The 23,211-nt window shown below is 42.5% G+C and overlaps 1 protein-coding gene across 2 annotated transcripts in view; it reads right to left on the bottom strand.

Annotated features, from left to right (window-relative positions):
• Nucleotides 1-23,211, bottom strand: part of itga1 (integrin, alpha 1) — a 47,399-nt gene that overhangs the window by 9,452 nt on the left and 14,736 nt on the right. For both annotated transcript variants that reach the window (XM_053853371.1, XM_053853372.1), the window contains exons 2-16: nucleotides 18,148-18,268; nucleotides 13,833-13,942; nucleotides 11,939-12,027; nucleotides 9,160-9,274; nucleotides 7,298-7,425; nucleotides 6,780-6,928; nucleotides 6,309-6,459; nucleotides 5,896-6,070; nucleotides 5,719-5,792; nucleotides 3,005-3,152; nucleotides 2,374-2,516; nucleotides 1,188-1,331; nucleotides 862-1,113; nucleotides 594-724; nucleotides 4-179 (exon numbers count right to left, since the gene is read on the bottom strand). In XM_053853371.1, the coding sequence (XP_053709346.1) occupies nucleotides 4-179; nucleotides 594-724; nucleotides 862-1,113; nucleotides 1,188-1,331; nucleotides 2,374-2,516; nucleotides 3,005-3,152; nucleotides 5,719-5,792; nucleotides 5,896-6,070; nucleotides 6,309-6,459; nucleotides 6,780-6,928; nucleotides 7,298-7,425; nucleotides 9,160-9,274; nucleotides 11,939-12,027; nucleotides 13,833-13,942; nucleotides 18,148-18,268 (2,106 nt within the window). The remainder of the gene's footprint in view (nucleotides 1-3; nucleotides 180-593; nucleotides 725-861; nucleotides 1,114-1,187; nucleotides 1,332-2,373; nucleotides 2,517-3,004; nucleotides 3,153-5,718; nucleotides 5,793-5,895; nucleotides 6,071-6,308; nucleotides 6,460-6,779; nucleotides 6,929-7,297; nucleotides 7,426-9,159; nucleotides 9,275-11,938; nucleotides 12,028-13,832; nucleotides 13,943-18,147; nucleotides 18,269-23,211) is intronic.

Raw genomic sequence — 23,211 nt, 5'->3', positions numbered from 1 at the left:
CACCTGTATCCAGGTTTAAATCCTGCTTGTCAGACTTGATCCTGAAGGTGAAACACACTTCGGTTGTCACACACACGGATCTGCGTCCGGCGCGTTCACATTGGTACTGAGACTGCTGCAGGTTGATTTTGGCAGGGTCGAAGGTCATGACGGCATGGAGCTCCGCCACATCTCTCGACCTAGTCGGGTAAGATGAAGACAAGTCAGATGAGTCAGCAAATCTAAGACAACGTCGAAAAGGAACAGATGCAGCTACAGCAGCTTTGGCCTCCACTCAGCGGTGGAAGGATTCTGCCAAAAACTATTCAAATACGAAGCCACTTGGGAGATGGAGTTTTCACACAGTGTGGTTGAGCCACAGCCAGCAGGAATGGTGGGATAAGTTCTGCATGGGAAGCTAAATGATCATGTGGGCTGATGTTTTGCGGGTAAAGCCTGAAGGCTGCGGTCCAGCAGTGAAAAATGTAACAGGGGGTTTCTAAAAGAGAGCTTGTTAGGAAGTTGTCTGCCAGTCCAGTGAGACACACGCAGCTGTTGACAACAATGCAGGCTGCTCCATGAGAACAGACGGAAGATTAGTGTGCAAGACTCACCAGAAGAGGGAAGCTCCGCCGAGACCTCCGATGGTCACATCTGTTATTCCGTCTCCATTCAGATCCATCACTCCGTGAATGGACTGACCGAAAAACTTCACCTTGCTTCCGTCTCCGCCTGCTGGAATACGCTGGTGAGGCAAAAGAGAAGTGTAAATAATGGTTCATCACTTATACATGGATTACTATCAATAATTATTACACATTTTATATGCAGTCTATTGGCTATTAATCCAAGAAATCAAGGTGCACATTCTCATGGCCTTACTTGCACAAACTTCTCTTTCAGTGAAGTACTTTCTCCATGATAAATATAGACGGCGCCTCTGTGGTCGTTCTCAAATGGCGCACCAATCGCCACGTCGTTGAACCCATCCAGGTTCAGATCAGATACTGCCGCTATGGCGGTGCCAAATCGGGCACCACAGGGTTCGTTCTGGTTGGTGCAGCTTTCGGAGTGGGCGGTGCAACAAGACTGATTGACAGGCATCAGAGTGAACTCATGTTCAAACTTCCCATGCTAGAAAAAAAACAGAGACATGAATTCACATTGAAGGATTTAAAATGGCCGCCAGCAAACTCAATTGTTATCACCTTGCTGAGTTTGTAAACGTAAACCTGTCCCTGCTCGTTCTTCTCCAAGCCCATGAACATCGGGGCGCCGACCAGCAGCAGATCTGTGTAGGAGTCTCCGTCTACATCCACAGTCTGCAGGACGCTGCCAAAGTACGATCCGATCTGCACAGATGGTTCAGAGGAAATGTTGAATCCCTCACTGAGATCCAAGAACTCTCAAGTCTCAGAAGCAAATTAGCAACACGACTTACACTACACTTTGCTTTTGTTCAGGGATGTTTTTCGCTACACAATGGCCAGGGTTTCCCCTACTCTGAATGTATGTGAAATTCTTATGCAAATATTTTCAAGACATGAAAAGAGCTTTAGTTTAAATAAGGTGATATAAAAACTTGAATATAGACACCATCCTGATTTATTGTGCTATTGTCAAACTGATGCAAAATAAACAATATTTTGTTGTTTAAGTGTATGTATGGCTCCATCATTGGATTCAGTCATATACCAGATTCATTCAAATTGAAAAATGTGGCTTCTTGTGGCAAATATTCTGACACCATTAAACTGCGACTAATTGAGATTAATTAATCACACATTCTCTAATTAACTAGATTATTTTTCAATCGAATCCCGCCCCTAGTTATAACCATGCGGTCACCAAAGAAGCCACATCTTGCTCACGCGCCACAGGTTCCCGACCCCTACAACATTATAAAGGGTCAACGTCTTAGTGGGGTTACCATGGTGAAGCAGCTAAGATTTATTGAGGAGTTTACGACAGGAATCTGATCGTCCATTAAATTCTCTTATATCTGCATCAGTCTTGTGTAATATAAAAGGAAGTTTTTGTGAACTTAGAATTGAATTATTTACCCCTGGGCACTGAGTTTGATAGGTGTGCTGAACAACTAGTCTAACTTGGCCTGAGCACAACCAGAGCTGAAGGTTAGACAGAGTCACACCAACAATTTCAAATGAACACGTCTCAGACATGCATCAGACACCGGTCATTAACTACTAATTAATCATCATTATTATTTTCATTCCATAGTTTAATAAATGCACATTAATATTACGGATGTTTAACCGTTAAATAAAAATATTATCGTTCAGGTTAGGTTAGGACACAGTAAAAAATTAGTTGAAGGATGTGAAAACATATTGTGCTGTTACATTACTGGCTTTGTCTTGAACATCTCTTTACCTGTTCCCCTTTCAGAATTTGTGAAACGACAGTCTTGTTGTCCTTCAGTCGGTAGACAACAACGCGGCCCGTGTGGTTGTATCGAGGCGCACCGGCGATGTACAAGACTTCTTCCCGAGTGGTCGCCGACTGAACATCATAACCTGCAGGGATTACGACACAACCTTGTGTTTGTTTCCGATCATTATGTCATTGGGAATGTAACTGGCTGTGAAGAGGAAGTTATAAAACACGACTGGATTCTGGCAGGGTGACGTTCACTGAAGTGGACCAGAACGCAGATGTAACAGATTCACAGGTGATACTCATGAACACATGCCAACCAGGGTCTGCAGTCTCAAGTTGCTGATTAAATAACATCAAGATGTTTCGCTTCCTCTGTAGCCCATAAAAGACATTAGCAAGGAGCGAACAGCTTATTTATGAGGCAAACAGAAATGCAACTGCTGTTAAGATGTTAAGACAGCACTAGTTAGCTGCAGTTTTGATATTCCATCATTATCTTCAACGGTCTCCCGTCATCTATCATCAGACCAAAATGGTACCTCAGTGTGTAAATTCAGATGCACTCTATTTACTGCAGCTGGCAGACAGATGCTTTAGAATTCAAATACATCATGAGTCAACTCACCAAGGTAGCCAGCCAATGCTTCGTAACCTGCCTCAGTTTTGGGGTCATAAAAGTCAGTCTTCTCCGGGACGATCGATCCACTCGGAACGCGCATCACCACGGTCCCATTCCAGTCGTAAGCTCCGACCGCTCCCAGCAGCACTACCTCCTGTCATGGTTTGAGAAGCAGTGTTTTTCAACCTTTTTCTAGCCACAGCACCCTTGGTTAATTGAAAAAATCCAGAGGCCCACCACCAAAGGAACCTCGGCCAAAGCGCACTTGTTGCTCCTGACACTTGGTTGTCATTTTTCCAGGCTATTTGCAGAAACAAATTGCAGAAAATGTATTTGTTTCAATTATGTCCAGAAAAGGGCGGGCAATATGGCAAAATATATCATGATTTATTTATTTACTTTCTTACTTTAAATAACTGTTTGGATTTTATCACTTCTCTTTTGCAGGATTTTATTGTAGTTGTCAGTTCCAGACATTATTTGCCTGAACTTGCTTCATATCAAAGAATATTTAAAGAATTATTCTTTATCTCTTCACATTTTGGAGCACATTTATTTTGTTGTGTATTTAGTTTTTCACCAACTTTTAAACCACAAAGCAAACTTTGACAGATCATGAGTATCAAAAAAGTTTTGAAGTGAGACGTCACATTAGCTCTATTAGCTCTGTGGTGCAGACAGTCTTTGGCGTCGCGGGTCTGACAATGATCCCTCCCTCCATGGTTCTGTGGTGAAAGTGTGTGCATCAGGTTTAAAAACAGCTGGAAGTTGCGCATGTGAGCGGCTTCTTGGCTGTGAGTGTGTGGGAAGAGGAGCGCCGCACACCACAGCAGCGCTGCTTTGACTGACGGACAGATCAGCGTATCAACACACTGTAGCTCTACAGTAGAGTGGAGAGAAAGAATGTCAGTGAATCCATGTGATCTCCTCACCTTGGTTGATCCTCAACACCTTCTAATTGTCATGATTTCATGTAATGAAACTGGATCATTTTCTCACGGCACACCTGACACTCTCTCACCGCACACTAGTATGCTGCAGCACCCCGGTTGAGAAACGCTGGTTTAAAGGAAAGAGCAGCAGTCGAATCAGAATCAGAATCAAAATCATAAAGGAGGTGATTTGTCGAGGGGAACGCTGTTTTGTGTGAAGTTGGAGGAGTTGCTGTGGCTGAGAGTCTACAGATACAGGTATTAATTCTGCTACTGGTCTTTGGCCCGTCGTTCTGCAGCTTTGGAAATGCCGTCTTATGTTATTTGAGAGGTCATTTAGAGGCCGAGAGTCACATTGCAAGGCATCAGTAGAACTTGTGGAACAGAGGTCGGGATGTGGTTGAGCTTTTCCCTCAACTTTGATTCATTTTCTGCCACACAGTTTTAAGTAAACCCTCGTGTGTTCATAGACAAGCATTTGGACGCATTTCTGCGATTGCGAAGGCTGTAAATCAAAGTCAGGTGCCTGTTTTTTTTCCCCATCAGACAGGACATACCTAATGGCCGAAAACCAGGAAGCACGTGAAGGGTCAGATGTTGGCACATCCTTCTCTACCGCTGTTAAATTTACTGTAACTCGTGCTGAACTCGCACACTTCCATGAAGACAGACAAAACAACATCAGTGAGACGGCTGCAGCAGCGTGAGTGCTGAGCACAGAGAGAGTCTGTGTCTGGAGACTGACTGAGGTGAATCACTGGAGGGTTGAGGATGCACCAGAGATAACACCGGACCATTGTGTACGCATGACTTCATCAGCTGAGTAAACATCCAAGCACGTAAGATAAACTAAACGCCTACTCTCAAGCACACTTTACTTTGATTCAAAGATACACTCATTGGAATTCGTCCGGACAACTTCCACCAGACTTATACCATGTTTGGATGGAGTCGTCTGACTAAATGAGTTTCTCTGGCTCCTGAGCTTGAAATGACAGGATGATGATATGATGACAAGCCCCTCCTAAGGGACACAGGATCATTATACTGGGGCGGAAAAATGCTTTCAGACACCCTTACAATTTGAAAGATCGAAAGAAATTGTGATCGAACAGTAGATCGCCATTGTGGAGTTGGTAGATGGCAGAGCCATGCGGAAGAAACGCCAGACCATATTAATCTGTCTGATTTAACCCTTTAAAATAACTTAAAAGGCTCGACTTAAAGTTGTAAATAAATAGCTGAATGGCAGTCAGCATGTGAGGTGCCTTCACTCTCAAGAATAAACTCAGAGTGACTTGAACCTGAACATGACGCCCTACAGCCCAGTAAACCAAACATAGTGGTAAAATGAGGAATATACTTGCAAACAAGCTTTATGTTTCCAAGACCAAGCCTCCTCACATTGGGCTAATGGCATTACTGGTGTTTCATTTACATTACAGCGCCAAAATGCACAGTTTTCATCCAGGTGTGAAACACCACTCAGCCCTCCAGCGTCCCAACAGTGGCGAACACGACTCATAAGCAAGTCTCGCACCTGTGCTTTAAGGAGTTGGCAGTTCTGATTTAAAGGTAGTCAGCACAACACTGCCAAAATATCGAATGAAGTTCAACAGGCATTACTTTAGCTCATCAGTAAAGAATGTGGCTCCTAGAGCGCAGCATGTTGCTAAGATAAATGTTGAGGCTTTTTTTTATTAAGCCTGTTTATGTGCAGTGCTTGACTGAACACCTAATCAGAACCAGCCTCTTATTGAAGACCACCTCAAAGGTTGGTAAACGTACCTTAGAAGTATGTGCACTGAAGCCAGCTTGAGACATTTCCATTCCAAAAGAAGATGTGAAGTTGCCAGTCGTAGCTGAGGAGAGAGAGAGAGTGAGAGAGAGAGAGAGAAAGGCAGAAACAAAAGTTAGGGCAAGGATTCAACATGAGGTCAGTCGTCAAAATCGTTGTCCAGTTACCTTCTAAAGCAAAGATTTTGGATCCCAGAGCATCCACAATGCTCAGCAAGGCCACTTCATCAGACACGTTGAAGAAGTGGTCATGCAAAGGGGGACTGGAAATGGCCTCGATCTCTTTGATGAACTTCTGAACCTCGGCTGCGCTTTTGTTCTGCCTGTTGAAGTCTCCCAAAACCTTCACAAGATTCACTGAGGCGTTACATTGAGCTTACTTCAATTCAAACAATGCCAGAGTGGTATCTTCTCCTCCATTAAAATAACATTATGGTTGACTTAGCTTCTGTAAAATTCAATTCAATCCCTCGACTAGTATGCTTACACGGACGAAAGACAAAATCAGTAACATCAAGAAAGGCTTATTGGGTCATAAAAGCCTGCAGGGCAATTGATGTCAAAGTGGACTGTGTACATACCGCGATGCCAAACCTCTCGATGCCATCATCTTTGCAGTCTGTGATGACCTCTTCCAGTTTATGGGAGTCATGTGCGTCTCCATCAGTTACGACCACCATCACTTTCTTGACCCCGGGTCGTGCGCCCCGCTCTGGCATGAAGGCCTCCCTCCTGTCGTGCATTATAATCGTTTACAATGAAAACTTACAAGGAAATCCTTTGTTTTCAATCGAGCATGTGACGTCAGTGTGAAGGCAGAAACACAGTTCAATTTGAGGTCAGGTCATTTCTTTTCACAGAAGTCATAAGTTGCTCTGAGGTTTATCTGGGAATGTCAGCAGATAGATGAACCAACATCTGATAGTCAGTCTGGTGAGAACTCTTTTCTGCTGGGTGACCGCAAAAATGACTGTGATGACAATTTCAATCAATTTTTCACCCTCCTTTGAGCAAATTTCACCCTCCTTTGAGCAAACACACACATGAAATACCTGGTTGTATTAATGGCATCGAAGGTCATGGTCCTGACCCCCGTGTGCTGAGGAAGCCTCCTCACGTAGGCCAGCAAATCAGCTGTGTTGTCAAACTGGCTGAGGTTGACCCGGTGGGTGACAGTCTCACCGTAAGACACGATGCCCACCTGGAAAACAGAAACATATTCAGTAACTCACTCCCCGTCGTCTTCTGAGCTGCTCCTCCCTCCATGTATGCGGTTGGTCTGGTGGTGGCGCCGATATGACACAATGTTCTTTATTCAGACTTCGGCAGCCATGGAAGATGTGACAAAGACTTTCCAGTGTTTCTGTCTGGAAAACTCCTCATGATCCAGGCTGGACTGATGTGCCCATAATAAAACTAACCACTTGTTCACCAAGTGAGGAGGCGAGACAAATACCAGGGTCATGCTCAAAGGGTGTACCTCCAATGTGGTACACTGCTACTGATCACTATGAGAACAAGCACATTTTACGCCTACTCATATAGGGAAAACCTGCACACATGAACTGACCTGTGAGAGTTTGGGCCCCACTTCTATTTTCTCAATGAAACGGATCAGAAAGTCAACAACGCTGTGCCATGGGAAGATGCTGTTGGAGCCGTCCAGGACGATCACAATGTCCAGTTCCTTTGGACAGTCTGCACAGAAATGGTGACAATTACAGGAACAATCTGCCTTATCCCGAAAAAAAAAACTGCCAGTGTTTTCCCCTAGTTCTGCTGTTAAAAACCTGAAACATCCCACCCAATTTCAATGATTTTAAAAATAGGTTTGTCCACAGTTCAGGCCTCAAAAACGGCTTTTAAATAACTATGACATCATGGCAGACTGCTTCTTCCCCAGTGGCGTTCTTCCACTATTCTTTGAAGAATTGTTTTCTTTAGAGCTTGCAGTTAGTCTACACAGGAGCCTTTCACACAGTGGAGTCAAAAATCTGAGACAGGAACAAAAATGGACCGTGTCAAATTTTGCGTTTTGATATGGACTTCTCTTCACACGGGGAAGTTGTGATATTTTGCTAGTCGAAACTGTCAGCCGAGAGGAAGTCAGTCTCATCAGTATTTGGAACAAATATAAAGCTGGCCACGGGCCACACGGCAGCCTCGTTGTTAGCACGCTGGAGTTGCAGCAAGAAGGCTGCAGGTTTGACTCCCAGGTCAAACGGTGGCCTTTCTGCATGGCGTTTGCAAGATTTCCCTGGGGTTCAGGTTAACTGAGCACTCTAAATGTGTGAATGTGTGATCAAATTGTTTGTCTATAGACTATATGTGTTGCCCTGTGATGGACGGGCCACTTGTTCAGGGTGACCCCGCCTATCGCCTGTTGATGCTGACATTGGCACAGCTCCCCCAGCAACCCACGTCTGGAGGACAAAGCAGAATGGAAGATTTATGTATAAAGTGGGTTGCACACTTAACAGGTATGAGGCTGGTTTTAGTTTTCACTGAACAGCAGAGCGTGCAGTTGCATGAACATGACTGATAAAAGGGCAGCTTTTATAATGTTTGATTTTAGCTGTGTTGTTGATGTCGTCTTTCTCTTTGGGCTTCTCCCATCATGGGCGGCCACAGTGGATCATCTTCCTCCATGTCACCCTGTCCTCTGCTTCCTCTTCTCTCAAACCTCATGTCCTCCTTCACCACCTCCATTAATCTCCTCTTTGACCTTCCTCTCCACCTTCTGCCAGGCGGTTCCAAACTCCTTCTTCTTCTTCTCCTCCTCCTTCTCCTCATTCTTGTCCTGCTCCTCCTTCTTTGTCTTCTTCTTCTTTTTCTTCTTTGTCTTTTTCTTCTTCATCTTCTTCTTCCTTTCTAGCCTCTCTGGCTTTGTCTCCTAAACACCTGACCACGTGTGCTGTCCCTCTGATCTACTGCTTCCTGATCCTATCCATCCTGCTCACTCCCAGAGAGAAGCCCAGCATCGTCATCTCTGCTACCTCCAGCTCTGCCTCCTGTCTCTTCCTCAGTGCCTCTGTTTCCAAAACATACAACATTGCTGGCCTCACCACCGTTTTGATGTGCTAATGCCAAAAGTGTCAGTCAGCGTCAATAGTTATGAAAGTATATTCTCTCACTGTGGCAGTAGTTCGCTCAAACTTCTTTCTTGCCCCAAGCCTGCAGTTCAGAAGCTCACTAGTGAACAATGAACGTTCGTCTTGGTTTAAAGCTGTAAGCAAAATGACTGGGCCCTGCTTCTACTCCTAACTTGGTCATTCCACAAGGGAAGAAGGGTCGGACCAGACGAGGGAGTGATGTGGCTGCAGACTTGTTTACAACAAAAAGAATGTGCTCATCCTCCTAGACACTTTGGGAGTTGGATATCAGGGTCTTTGGGGGGTACTCTAGTGAGGAGCAACAGCTGGCTCTGTGTACCTTGCACTGCCGGTGCCATGGAGTTGAGGATCTGGAAGGAAGAGCTGACATTGGCGCACACGCCAGAGATGTACTGCTGCTGACCACACATGTAGCCGTACTGAGGACCACAGGCCTGCAGAGACACAAACAAATAAACTGAGTTGCCTCTTTCTTCCTGCTGTGTGAACCAAAAGGAAAGAAAAATGTGATGAGTTGGAAAATACATAAATCATTGTTGTAGTGGTGTGGGTGATTCAGTAATATACCATTCATTGAAATTGAAAAATGTGGCTTCTTGTGGCAAATATTACCAAATAATAATATTAGCAAATAAATACCATTTAACTACGATAAATTGAGATTAATTAATCACAATTTTTCTAATTAACAAGATGCATTCTTTAATCGAATCCCACCCCTACTTTGTAGATAACACATTATCGAGGCTTGCCATATTAAGGCTTCTGGCTTCCTCTTTGTACTTGGGCTTCATCTGAATGCAGAAAAGCAGAAAGCAGACATAACGGTCGCTATCAATCATTGTTTTTATTGAACTGTTGTTTTAAGCTCCACCTTGCAAACTTGTATTCTAATTTGACAAGAACATTAAACCACAGTGAAATTACATTTGGCATTAGATCTGATATCTTTTATTATAAACAGGTGTTGAAAACTTCCAAAATCTCTGGACCAACAGCTGGGTTTTGTCAGCACGGAGGAACAACAGCTTTACTCTGAGTCACTGGTAGTTAAATAAAACCCCCGACTACTGAATCCCATTCAAATGCTTCACTCCTAGCTTCGATAGCTTTGTGATCAGTGCAGGAAGGGACTCGCCCTCTCAGACTTGAACTAAGGCACTCTTTAACCTCTGTAAACCTTTATGAATAAGGTAACTTGTTTTCACCTGCACTTTATGGCTGTGCATATTCCATCAAATGGCATGTACATTATTATGTAACGTAATTGGGGCGAAAGCTGAAGAAAGTGTCCTCAGTGGGGACAAATATCCACACCACGGCTCTTTGTTGACCGCAGTCCTCCAAAGTGGAAGTATTCAGCCCAGGGAAGCAGTGAGTGAAAAAACAAATCATTCATGTGGGACGAAAACCCAAATGTGTTTGTCCTGCTCTGGAATGTTCAGTTCTGTCTATGAGATAAGGAAGAAGCAGTGACCAGCCAAGACTCACACGAAACCTCTCTCCCTCTAACTTTATTAAAGCGTGAAGACTTGAAGCATGAGAGGAAAAGTAAATCTAAAAACCCACTATTAAACAACATAAAAGGTTGAGCATTACACTTACAGTAACAATCTGCACCCCCACCTCCCAAAAAATAATAGCAATAATAATAATAATAACCACAGCTCGCTCAAACCATTATTTTACCCGTAATTCACAACAAAGGTGGGCAATGAAATTTCCCAAGGGACATCATGGACTGTGACGGTTGTGAAGGGCCTAAAGGATGAAGAAAAAGAAGAGCCTTGAAAATGGTGGGAAAACGTGAAAAAAACAAAACGACAACAAGAGGGGGAGGGGAGGAATCCAATTTTTATTTTATATATTCATTTCATTTGAATATTAGAAATTGCACAATGGAAAAAAAAATGAATCAATTTTGATTCAGTTGTTTTTCAGGGTCAAAAAAAGGACAGGACGTGTTAGTTGGCTGTCAGAAATATGTGTCTGTGACCACTTTATCTCGGACCTCATGACGGCCATGTAAATTATATTTTCAAATGGGCTGCATTATCTACTGTGACTGTTGTCATTCAGCAGATTCTTGAAGTTGAACTTAAATTTTGTCAATATTTTACATTTTATTTTAATATCATGTACTGCTTTTTAATATGCATCCATTTATTTTATAATTCTGCTCAGACCACATGAAGGCTGCATAAATTATATTTTCAAATGGGTTGCATTATTTACCGTGACTGTTGTCATTCAGCAGAATCTTGAAGTTGAACTTAAATTTTGTCAATATTTTACTTTTTTTTTTAATATCATGAACTGCTTTTTAATATGCATCCATTTATTTTATAATTCTGCCCAGACCACATGAAGGCTATATTTTCAAATGGGCTACATTATCTACGGTGACTATTGTCATTCAACAAATTCTTGAACTGAAATTTTGTCAATATTTTAGATTTTATTTTAATATCTTTAACAGCTTTTTAATATGCAATTGTGCTCAGACTGCATGAAGGCCGCATAAGTTCAGGAAGTGGGCGGCATGAGGCCCCCGGGCAGCATTTTGGCCCCTCTGCATTGACGTACATACATTTGTATGTGTTTTGTGATTGTCGAGATCCTAGAGTGGAAGTGTAGACAGATGGTGGCAACTTGGCAAGTTAGCAAGTTGAATGTATCTGAATCACATTGAGGTGTGGGAACCCAGGTTTGAAAAGCCAGATAAAACTATAAAGCGAGTGATATTTTAGGTATGTGTTTTTACATCTGCCATCAGCCCCTCCCAATTTCCATACTTGTGTACCTGCCAGACTTGACTTCACCAATCAAGCCATAACATCAGACTCTCTGAAATGCAGCACCATAAAAAGCGATGCGTGAGTTTCCCAAGCCCCCGTACATTTCTCCATTTGCTCGAATGATTCACAGCACTCTGCTAAATTCCCAGGATATGAAGCTTTGCTGGGAACCAGGGAGGGTCAGGACATCCGTTTCCAAGGAAGAGTAAAGGTCTGGAGAATATTTACTGAGACACATTCTTAGCAGAGTGTCTTCTGATGTTTATATTATGCAAAATGTAGAGCGCCTTCATCTCTTACCAGAAATCCTCCAGTGGGATTGGTGACGAGCGTGGTTCCCATGGTCATGTTCTCCTTCACTTCATTCAAGTTAGGAACTGTTGTGTTTCCTGAGAGAAACATGGGAGAGTAAATGATAAGACAAACACACAGACAGCTGGATAATTTTATTCCCGTGACACCCTGCCTCCCTCCTGATGTAACCCACACTGACATGCAGTTAAATTTAGGGCCGTACACGACTTCACCTCAGTTTGACAATTACAGTGGGAATGGAGGGGGTCTCTCATTGCGCAATCACAACATGTGGCTAAAATTAGCAAGTCATGCCAAGTTATTACTTCAACTTGGGACCTCAGAAATTCCCACACACTTCCACCCACCTCTACTCCAGTCCCCACAGGCTCATCCTATTATTGAACCGCTTCTGATTCTAATTAGTCGAGCGTATTGACTTTGGCATGCGTTTTCCTGATGCAGTTCCATTGACCGTTGAAGCGTGTTTGCATTTCAGAGATTACGCATTTGCCTTTTTATTCATCACTTCTCGATGATAAATATTACTGCCTGCTTTTTACAGGGAAGAAGGGCAGTTGTTCAGAAATGACTCACTCATTACTTCCACAAAATTTTCCTGCTAAAAGCTTAGCAAAATAATAAGTTGTCACGTCAAAAACATGACTTCATAAAACCTTTTCTGCTCTTGACTGTATACAGCAAATTGTCACTACAAGAGGCTTCTGAAACCAACCAATGAGTCAAGTGACTGCAAATGCAGATATCACACAAATGGGATGTTTTGTTTGGTGAACTGCTGATAAGATCAATAACTCACATGCACCCTTGACTAACACCCAATATAATGGAAGTTGCAGGTTCAAATCATAACTTAAATCATAACTTAATTAAATAACTTGAAATTGTATTCTACGAAAAAAAATAAATGAACTTGAACTTGAGTGAAATCACTGAAAAGCACTGCTCAAGCATCGGGAGATACAGTGTGGGAATCAAATCTGCTTCAAACGTCTGTCAAGAGGATGTGAGTTTGCTCAACACTTTACATGATATTTTTGGGAAAAGAAAACCCAATTTCCCCTCAAAAGATAAACAGTAACATCATATCTAGCGTGAGCAAGAAATAAAACAGTGTAGAAGAAGCATCTTACCAGTTCCACCATGTGCAGAATAAACTACTTTAGACTTGAGGTATATATATATATGTGTGTGTGTGTGTGTGTGTGTGGTATATATACAGCATGAAATCAGATTGTGCCATGTCCTGCAAACTAGTTCAAGATTTGAACACAAAAAGAAAAAATGGCTGATCTTCACGACAGAATTGTCACACCAATGAAGTGTACATGAATGTTTGATAACTGCTCTGTACTACTGTATGTTTTTGTACTGATGTGTACTGCAGTTTCTATGATCGTCTAAGCCACTTTATTGGTGATTAATGTTGCGCTCAGTGAAACTTCTCTGAACCAAATATTTAACAACATTGCGGTGTTTGCATTCTGCCCACCGGCTTCACAACAATCTACTCTATCTATTAAATTGCTTCAAGAAAGATTGCAGTACAATGTTTGTTTTTGCATTTGCATTTTCTTACAAACGCTGAATGAACAAACAAATGCTATGCAACTATGCAACTCTGTAAGATGTGAACTTTTAGCATGCGGAAGTCCAGCAGACGATTGTTGTTTTTACCGGTTCAATTACAATGTAATATTGGAATCATGTAACATTAAGTCCTTGTTTGTTTGTGTTCTTCCTGAGCTCCCCTTCAGCAACACACTCTCACACACACAGTTTCATTCGAGTCAGCAGAAACAGTGGAAGTACACAGATTACACTGCATAGTCAAGAAGGCACACAAATATTCTCATGCATGTGAACAAATGCTTCTTACTTGGCAGCTCCAGTTTGACACACTTGTTGCCCCCCCTCCCCACGGGGCATTTGTAGACGTCTCCCGTCCGCCGGGCGGGTTGACCTGAGAGCGGCGACCCAATCAGAACCCTGTGACCAAGAATCGTGGTTAAGAATCGTGGACCATGTTTCAAAATGGCACTTAATATATAACTAGAGAGGGGAGAATTTTTTTTTTGGTTTGGCACTCAGAATATGGTGATGTCGACGGACCACAGCAATGTTTATCCACAGCAATTACACTTTAGTGTGTAGGCTTGGAGTTTAATTAGTCAACAGAGGTGACAGAAAAACACCGAGCTAAGCTTCCAGGTTGAGAGTGAAGCTGCCATCAAATGAAGTTAGAAACTTCATAACCACTTATATTGATCAATCCATGATTTAAGAACAGCTCTTTACCATCTTCAACCAAAATAAAGCAAAGGGGAGCAAGACCACGGCTGAGACCGAGGTCAATAAAATCAAATATATATAATAATAATATATATATATTTGGTATATATAATATAAAATAAAAACAACATGAGCATTTCAGCTTCTGATGTATTTTCAGTAAGAAAATAAATGTGTATGTCTGTAAGATTTGACCTTCTTAGCTTTATGTATTCTTTATTCAGTTTGGTCTCTGTATGAGCTGGTCTCGACATGGTCCATTCCAACCATTCATTGTTATCACCTAAAACTGTTGGGACTCTGGGATGAAATCAGAGTGCCTGGAGGATTGCCAAATGCACAGTGAGACCGTAGAAAGGTCCCCACTTCACTACGTAGTAGCAGCTGAGTAATAGTACTGAAGGATTTTCTGGAAAATAATAAATGAAAATAAAAGCATTCTACACCGGGAGAACATGCAGACTCAGAATCAGCCATCGGCATAGTCAGTGGGGATCCCACCAATTAGAAAAGTAATAAAAATAAAATAAAATAAAGCCGGGTTGCTCGGACAACTGACCCAGTATATATTTATTTTTTCTAAAATACCCCCAGTGAAATTCGAACACAAAAGAATCCGATATTGTTTTGGCTGAGCAGTGCAGCTCTCATGCGCCTCACATTGATGCCCACGTGTGAATTTATAACTTGTGTCCATCTCAGTGCATCTGATGCTAAAAAAGGGTCGTGTCGTCTGCGTTCCTCTAAACACTGCAGGCCTATTAACATTCCTGGCCTCTAATGGGCCCTGGACATCTGAAGTGGGATTCTGAGTGGAATAACAACACACAGCAACTCAGTCAGTCCGCATTGTAAACACACAGACACACGCACACACCCGGCGGTATCGATCGTTTGGTTTTTCATTCCCTAAACTAAAGGTATGGCATGTGTTTCACCTATGATTCATTGTTGATGGTGGTGAAGTCCGTTGAATTCAGTGGAGTGAAGATGAGACGCTCCTGTCTGCAGCGTCGCTCACACACACAGACCGGGGCCACATTATTGAAGGCATGAGCCACGTCCAAAAATATATAAGCCAAATAAATGGCGCACACATTTCTATCTTTGACGCTTGATATTTCCAGGAGGATCACAGTAAAATGTATGACTTTTAAAAATACATGCACAAGAGACATACGCAGGACGCAAACCAGCGTCACACGACCAGCTGCTCAGGTGAGCCTTACATATTTGTAGGATGTGGTTCTTTTCAGCAACACAGTAAAACAATGTGGCTCCTAGCCTCGGACAGGTTGGCCACAGTCGGATTTAGACCAACCCTCCGCGAACAAAAAACACCTGTTACAACTGAACCTGGTGGTTTTAACCAGTTGCAAAGGCAACTTTTAAATCCAAATTGTGATTTCATTCTTTCACATGAAAAAGTAGCATGCATTGAAAATGAGGTGACATTCAGATGAGGTCACATTGGAACTGGCCGTCACTCCAACTGCACCAGAAATGTCTTATCTCATCTTCATTTCTTCTGGAGCAACTTGATCACATGGCTGCTCTTCGGTTTGAGATGTTGCTGAGTCATAGTGGAGATGGCAACTTGGTCCTGAGTCAGTGAGATCAACCCTGAATGTTGGTGAGGTATGGTGTCATCTTTGGTGCAAAAACCAACGACCTACTTTCATCTCTAGAAAAAGACATAGCAGTTCACTGACCTCCACACCTGGTCCACCAGCCAACTACCAGCGAAGGTGGTCTTATTGCACCTATAGTGTTTCTACATTCATGTCTGCAGATGTTGATGGGAATTCATCCGAGGAGTTTTCACGGCCAACTTGTTCTGTACTTCCATGTACCAACTAACACCATAGTGGTTATAAGTCAGTGCCCCCCACTGTATGTCACGATATATAGGCCTAACCCTCCACTGTGTGGTGCATGACAGCATCTATTGTGTGCATTCTTACTGCTCCTACTAACAACTAAATACAACAGACTAAACACAGACTATGTAGTGAATATGTTTTCCCAATTCCAGAGCTCCTTCTAATCACATAAATGGATATTCTTTGCCACTCCTTCACTACACTGAACCTTCAGTTATGAAGGAGGATTTATTTCAGCAGTGGTTCCTCTAAGTGGTCTTTGCCACATGTTACATGATTCTTAGAGCAGTTTTACCTTTCAACACATCTAAGATGTGATGTGGACTATAACAGTGGGAGTCAGGCGGATACATCTGCATCCAATCAGTCACCACTGTGATACAGCAACCTGTTACATCACGGCTCGGGTAATCTTTTTTTTGTCTCACATGAAGTCATAATTTCTTATTTCACTGACCTTCTTGCTATTTTTTTCTACACCTCTTCATCATGGCTTCACCTGTATTCTCCAAAAATGCACCTCTGCCCCCTTTCCATCCTAGGTTTAAGAGACCTAGCACAGTGCTTATCCATCAACCCTGTGATTCTGAGGAGGCAGTATGAGTGGGGGTCCGGTCGCAGCTGGAGTCGCAGATTAGCGGTGCGTAAATTACTGAGCTGATTGGCTTTTGATGGGATCGCAAAGTTCCAAGCCGTACCAGGTTTGCAGTCAGGGAGTTGAAAGCTATAAAGATAAATACACGCGGGGAATCGGCGACCGACTCCAACACCATTAACCACCTTCGGTTAGTGTTTTACAAGGTAGAAAAAAACATGCCACTTTCAATGACTGGCCACAGACGCTTGGGTTTGTGGTACATAAAGGTCGTAATAATGTGTATACTCTGGTCAGCAGCTTTGGGTTTATAGCTTGAGTAATAAAGACACCGCAGCTGTCTGACTCTCTAACACGGCCTGCATATAATGAAGCCCGTCCAACTGAAATGTCACTGGCGAGAGAGAATTCATTGAGTCTCCCTGAAGAGCCAATAACTAGCTGTCACCAGTCTAAACAACATACTGTACATGTACAGACAAAAATTCAAATCAAATATAAACTAGAGGAGCACCCAGATGAAGAAGAACATTAGCTCCAGTTGTGCTCCTGTTCCTGTGTCTCAACAGTGTTAAGGTTTTGTGGAGCTACATTTTATTGAAACCCATCAAATAAACATCTTGGCAGAAGTAAAATGATTATTCTTGTTCATGTTCTATTGCTACTGCTTTTATTGTTAATCCATTTTGTCAGTCGCACATCTTCCTGTGGCAAATCTACTTCATCATCAATTTGTCTCTCATACAGTGACCCATTTGTCGGCAGAATGTCCACCCTGTGGACAAGTCCTTGTATCCCTACGATCCACATCCTGTTTAGCATTTTCTGTCACCAATGTTATTTTGTTTGTCTGCTGCTTTGGACTTTTTGGAGTTTTTATTCTTACATTTTTGCTTTTCACCACTATTTCCATTGCTACTTTTGGACTTCAACATCTCTAATTTTGTACTTTTGGATTTCTTTTTGTGTTGTGTACCTATGGACTTTTCAACTGGTTTGTTTTTCTTAGTCTTTAATTTATTTATTATTGTTATGATTACTAATATTATCATGTTTTTGACAGCACGTTTTCCAAAGCACTTTCCTAGTAGGTGGGAGCCCCAATGACCATGGCAATAAAGCTGATTCTGATTCTGATTTAAACACCGGTTTCCACTTCTGGATCTCCAGTAGTACACACCATATGTCAATAATAGTTTCAAATACACATTTAAAACAGGGTGCCATCTACTGGGTAATACATTCTAATAAGGTCAGTTTGCATGCAAAGATAGTGTACTATTAAGTGCAAGCATTATTTTACATTGGCCCTACCTACTGCTTGAAGGCGACAAGGTGATCCAAAGTTTACTTTCTATTTTTGCTGAGATGTACAGGACTGGTGAAGGATAATAAATATTAAAGATGACTCAGCGGTCGCTCACCATTTGCCCTCGCTGTTCTCAAACTGCTGGACGGTGTATCCAAACATGTCCTCCAGGGGACCGTCAAAGGACAGCGCATTCTTTTGGTCGACATTGAAGGACAACACAGACACCAGCAGCACTAAGAGGAGAGAGGAGATGGACAATTACAAATAAAATAAAAACACATTTTAAATGACACTCAATCGTGACAGCTAGTCTTCAGGGACTCTTAAGAGAAATAAGCTGCAAAAGTAAAAAACAAATATTATGCTAAGGGTATACATCAATGCAATGAGATGAACTTTTGCAACCCAACACAACATACGTATCAGTGCACATACACACACCCACACACTCATTTTGGAGACGGCTGCAGGAATTTCAGACATCAATGTGAAGCACTCTGGTCAGAGAGCAGTCTGACCTGTGGAACAAAGGCCTCTTCTCTGCGCTTGACAGAATCTGCACTGGTCTGTCACTGAGCTGAGTTTATCACAGAGTCTGTATAAATCCAACTATGTCTTATTGTGTCCCCACAACAATCACACTCTTTATATCTACTGTGCCCCCAGAATTTCACCCAAGCAATTTATTCACTTGTGAGGGAGTTCAGAGAAGTGGAAGACTGTCAGACTAAGCACACGAGGATGTAAATAACCGGCAGCTATGTGCCCTTTGATATGAAATCAACATTGACTGGACACTGGAGACTTGATGGAATAGACAGCCATTCATTCACAACCTGACAAACACATTAATAGTTAGTTATAGACACGGCATATATGTCACCTTAATACTTGAAAAGATCTTGTTTAATCCGGTTATTGGATGAAATTCATTGTCACTATTAAGACATTCAGGGTGTCAACTTTAGAACAAAGTTTTTTAAACTTAAAAACATGTTTTAAAAAATGTTTAGTCCTCAGTGTTTCAGAGCAGTGTTTCTCAACCAGTGAGACGCGGCACACTATTTCAGGTGGTAGTAACTCAATGAACAATTACAGCGATAATTGTTGTGCTCCTCTTCCCACACACACTCCCAGTGAAGAAGCCGGTCAAATGCGTAACTTCGAGTAAACCTGATGTGCCTCTAACTTGACCACAAACCTTCACGACTGACGGATGGAGTGCTACTTGTAGGACCCGCAACGCCAGACACTGCCTGCACACACAGTTTCACACAGTGCAAAGATACAGTCCACGTTTTAAAACATATTTAATTCATATGAGTACTTTGCCTTTTTTGTTTTTTTGTTGTATTTTCGTATTTGCTTTAAAAGTTTTCTATACAGTGTAGTTATTAGGTTTGAGAAATTAATGCGAAAAAAAACTGCGCCTGATGTAGTTGAGAAAAAAAAATCGGCCAAAATCAGTATCAGCATGTTGGGGCTTTCCATAAAATAGGTATCGGCCAAAAACAATGTCGATCACCTCTACATGGCACACTACATGGTTTCTTGCACTTCCACGTGATCAGACAAGGTTAACATCTTACACAGGGCAGCAAGACAGGAACGGAGATTCAGAGGATTCACAGGATTCTGCCACGAGGTCCGTAAATCATGAAGATTAAGATGCCTGAACTGTGTGTAATTTACTTCTTTCCTGCTTCTCTCCCGTAAACAGACGACTTAAGAAAATATACTGTGAGGAGCCATAGTGAGTCGTGTTTGGATGTCGATCGCATCCATTTCAAATAAGATTATGCATCATGTGTCCTCCAAGAGAGAGAAGAGGGAGTGATCCAGGCCGGCACACTCATAATCACAGGCAGGAGAAATATTATACCTCTGGCTCTGGCGTGTTTCCCTCCGTGTTTGCTCTGCTGCAGCGCTTCAAGTCCCAGAGCAGCGCGATTTCCTGTTCCTATTAACCTGATTATGGACTTTTCCTCAATGCCACAGGTACACACTGACACGCACATACACAAAGTTAATTTTAGCTGATTTAACATGGCTGCTGGCCAGTCAGCCTTTTCCCATTAATGGCAGATTGCGCTCAAGTACAGTGCACTGCCAGACGGCTCTGAGCTTCAAATCCAGCAGGATGGTCCTCTGTCTGTGGTGTGCAGCGCTCTCATGGTGCCGCGTTTGATGTACCCCACTTCAGTGACAGTCACGTCAGTGACTTTTACAAGCTGCTATTTTATTAGTGGGACAAACAAAAACAATATTTTCTCTTTTGAGGTCTGAAGTTTGCAGACAGAAAGTTGCCATCGGTGTTTACACTCATGCACATGGTGAACAGAGGAGAGAATTAGTTTTCAGCTTTCAACGACAAAAAAACCCCACAGATGTCTGTGGTATAGCTTGAGAAGGCGCCAGTTATTCAAGTTTTGTTCTTCACAAGTTTGTGGACGCCTGACAAAGTTTCAGTCCAATGAAGGTCACTTTGTCACATCACCTTATGTGATTCACTTCCTGACTATAACATTGGTTAGGTATGAGTGTTGTTATCATTTGATCTGAATTTTGTTTTCAAGTTTTTTTTTCTTACCCCCAGTCACAAAACACAGCATCCCCGTCACCCTGGGATGCACAGGTTGAGATGAGAAAAGCTGAGATCCTAGAAGTGAGAATGGGTTTCACCAAAGACCAAAAGATGAAGTGAGTAACTTAATACTAAAACCAGTTGGTAAATAACTGGATTTTATCTTGGGATGTCCTGATACCACTTTTTTGCAGAGCCAGTACTATTACTGACATTTGAGTACTAGCCCATACCGAGAACTGAGATACGAAGGACACGAGTCTTGGATATTATATATACTGATATATAAAGTGATATTATATATACCGATACATGATATATAAGATCCTGGTTCTGCCTACTGGTTTACATACAAATGTGGTGTTCCCTCTTATATCATGGGAGTTGAATTCCGGGACCACACATGATAGTTGACAATCTGCGTAAGTAGTAGCACCTGGTTAGCGCGGAGTAATGCAGATCATCAGATAAAATCATAGTCTGTGTAACTACTAATATCATTATTGAGCCTTTTCTTGAATTAAACACACAACTGAAACTACGATCATGAACTCTAGCACGCTTGGCTTTGGTGTCGGGTTTCACACAGCGTGGACATACACTCCATGTCTTAGGCTGTGTCCCATTTCTCACCCTAACACTGGTTTTTGACCCTAACGCTGGGTTTTGCGCGTCAAGTGTAAGTGTAGTGTGTCCCAATACTCCCGAAGAGTACCACTTGAAATGATCCCTCCAAACCGAGCTGACTTGAAACCAAGTGGGAATATGAGGTGGGGATAGAGGTCTAGGATACCAAAGTACTTTATTGGATAGGACAACGGGGACATTTTAGTAGCGAGGACTACTCTTCCGTTTGTTGACTTTTTCTCGTGCCACACGTTGCAAATGGTCAACAACAATACAACATGTATGTACAACAGTATGTTTTTATTTCTTCTGAGCTAGCATCCAGGCTAACGTTAACATCCTAATACCGCTGACAGATCTATCACCGCACCATAGTGGCGAAGCCGGCTTTGGCTCCGCCCATTTCTTCTCTGTTGGTTCACCAAACCAAGACAGAGGCAAGAGGTTGCAAACACATCGGAGATGGCATTTCCAAAGCGTCTCCAACACTGGATATGCAGGAAACAAAACACAGCACGGCAGCCAATGACACGTTGTCTTTACGCGTGACGTCAGGAAGCGTTATCCCAATTCTTAGGGACCTCAATCACTTCACTTGGTCGTCGGTGGGTGCTTCATAGTGGAGGGCACTCAGAACCAAGTGCTAGTGTTCAGTGCTCGTGTTAGGGGGAGACATGGGACACAGCCTTAATGTTCCAGTTGCTCATTTACAATAAAATGTGAATGTCTACACTTAAGTGTTTTATTTATAGTCACTCGTCACATATCACTAACTGAGCTCCTGTCTGAACCGTCCTCTGTGTAGTATATTCGCTCCATGGGAAAGGGCGATCGTGGCATGAGAGGCAGCGAAAACCCTCATCTGCATGAGTGTTAACTGTCCTGTAAAAACACATGATGCACTGAATCCACTGAAGGTGAACATTGCGGGGAACACTGTAGTGGGTTTTAGAGGGTTGCTGTCATGAGTGAGTAGTTGACGAGTACGAATACAGCGAAATAGGCCAGTTTCAGTGCGAGCATAGGCCCTAATTCTAACATAACAGCTCTGTGCATACAGTGTTGGAGTGGGTGAGAAAAGCAGTGGCTTGCTGATGCAACAAAATGACAACCCAAACACTGGTAAACGTGCTTCTTACATCATACAGGACCTTTGAAAGATCTTAACGGCAATGAAAAAAAAAGTCTTGTGTTGCAGTAGAAGAAAGTGCCACACTCTGAAAAACCCTTTTTGCTCAGATTTAGGGCAAAAAATGTTCAAACAGTTCAAAGAGAACAGCCCTGTGTCTGTTTTCAATCGAAGTTCGACGTGCTCCTGATTGATCCTGGCAGTCCGTCAGCAACACTCAGCCACAATAAAACCCTGCTGCACGCTCGGACACACTATTCAGAACCCCAAACTACTCCTTTATTAGTGTTTAAAGATTCTGCAAGACATCACGCCAAAGCTGCGAGTCAGTTGACACAACAGGAGCAGAGCAGCACCTGTGAGCTTCACCCAGTGATAAAAGTCTCCCACAGTCAGAACCTGGGGCTTTAAACTTGTGTTTATATGCAATAAAGGGACGCACCTGAGTAAAACCTGCCTAAGAGAGAGCTTAAGAAAATCAACACCTGCAAGGCTGTTAATAATAACTTACAGCAACAAACAAGTGTCCAGGCGATCCATGACAGGACGGTCAACTAATCCACTGCGACTAAAACACCTGTGGCAGACCTTCAAATGATCGTGGCAATGCTACTTTATATGGTGCGAATGAATGAGTCTGTAAATATTTTAGTTTACAGCAACCTGGTGTTTGACCGTGCCAAGAAACTTTGGGCGAGTCTTCTCTTTACCATGTGTCTGCAGTTAACTACAGCCTCAACTGGCAACGGAATCTTTGACATTCTCACGGTGAAATAGAAATACTTCCAGATATCACCCTTTGTTCTCTTTTGCTGGTTTTCACATGTACATCAGAT

Source organism: Synchiropus splendidus, chromosome 1 (assembly GCF_027744825.2).
Source record: "Synchiropus splendidus isolate RoL2022-P1 chromosome 1, RoL_Sspl_1.0, whole genome shotgun sequence".
NCBI lineage: Eukaryota > Metazoa > Chordata > Actinopteri > Syngnathiformes > Callionymidae > Synchiropus > Synchiropus splendidus.
This window is presented reverse-complemented; position numbering and strand designations above follow the sequence as displayed.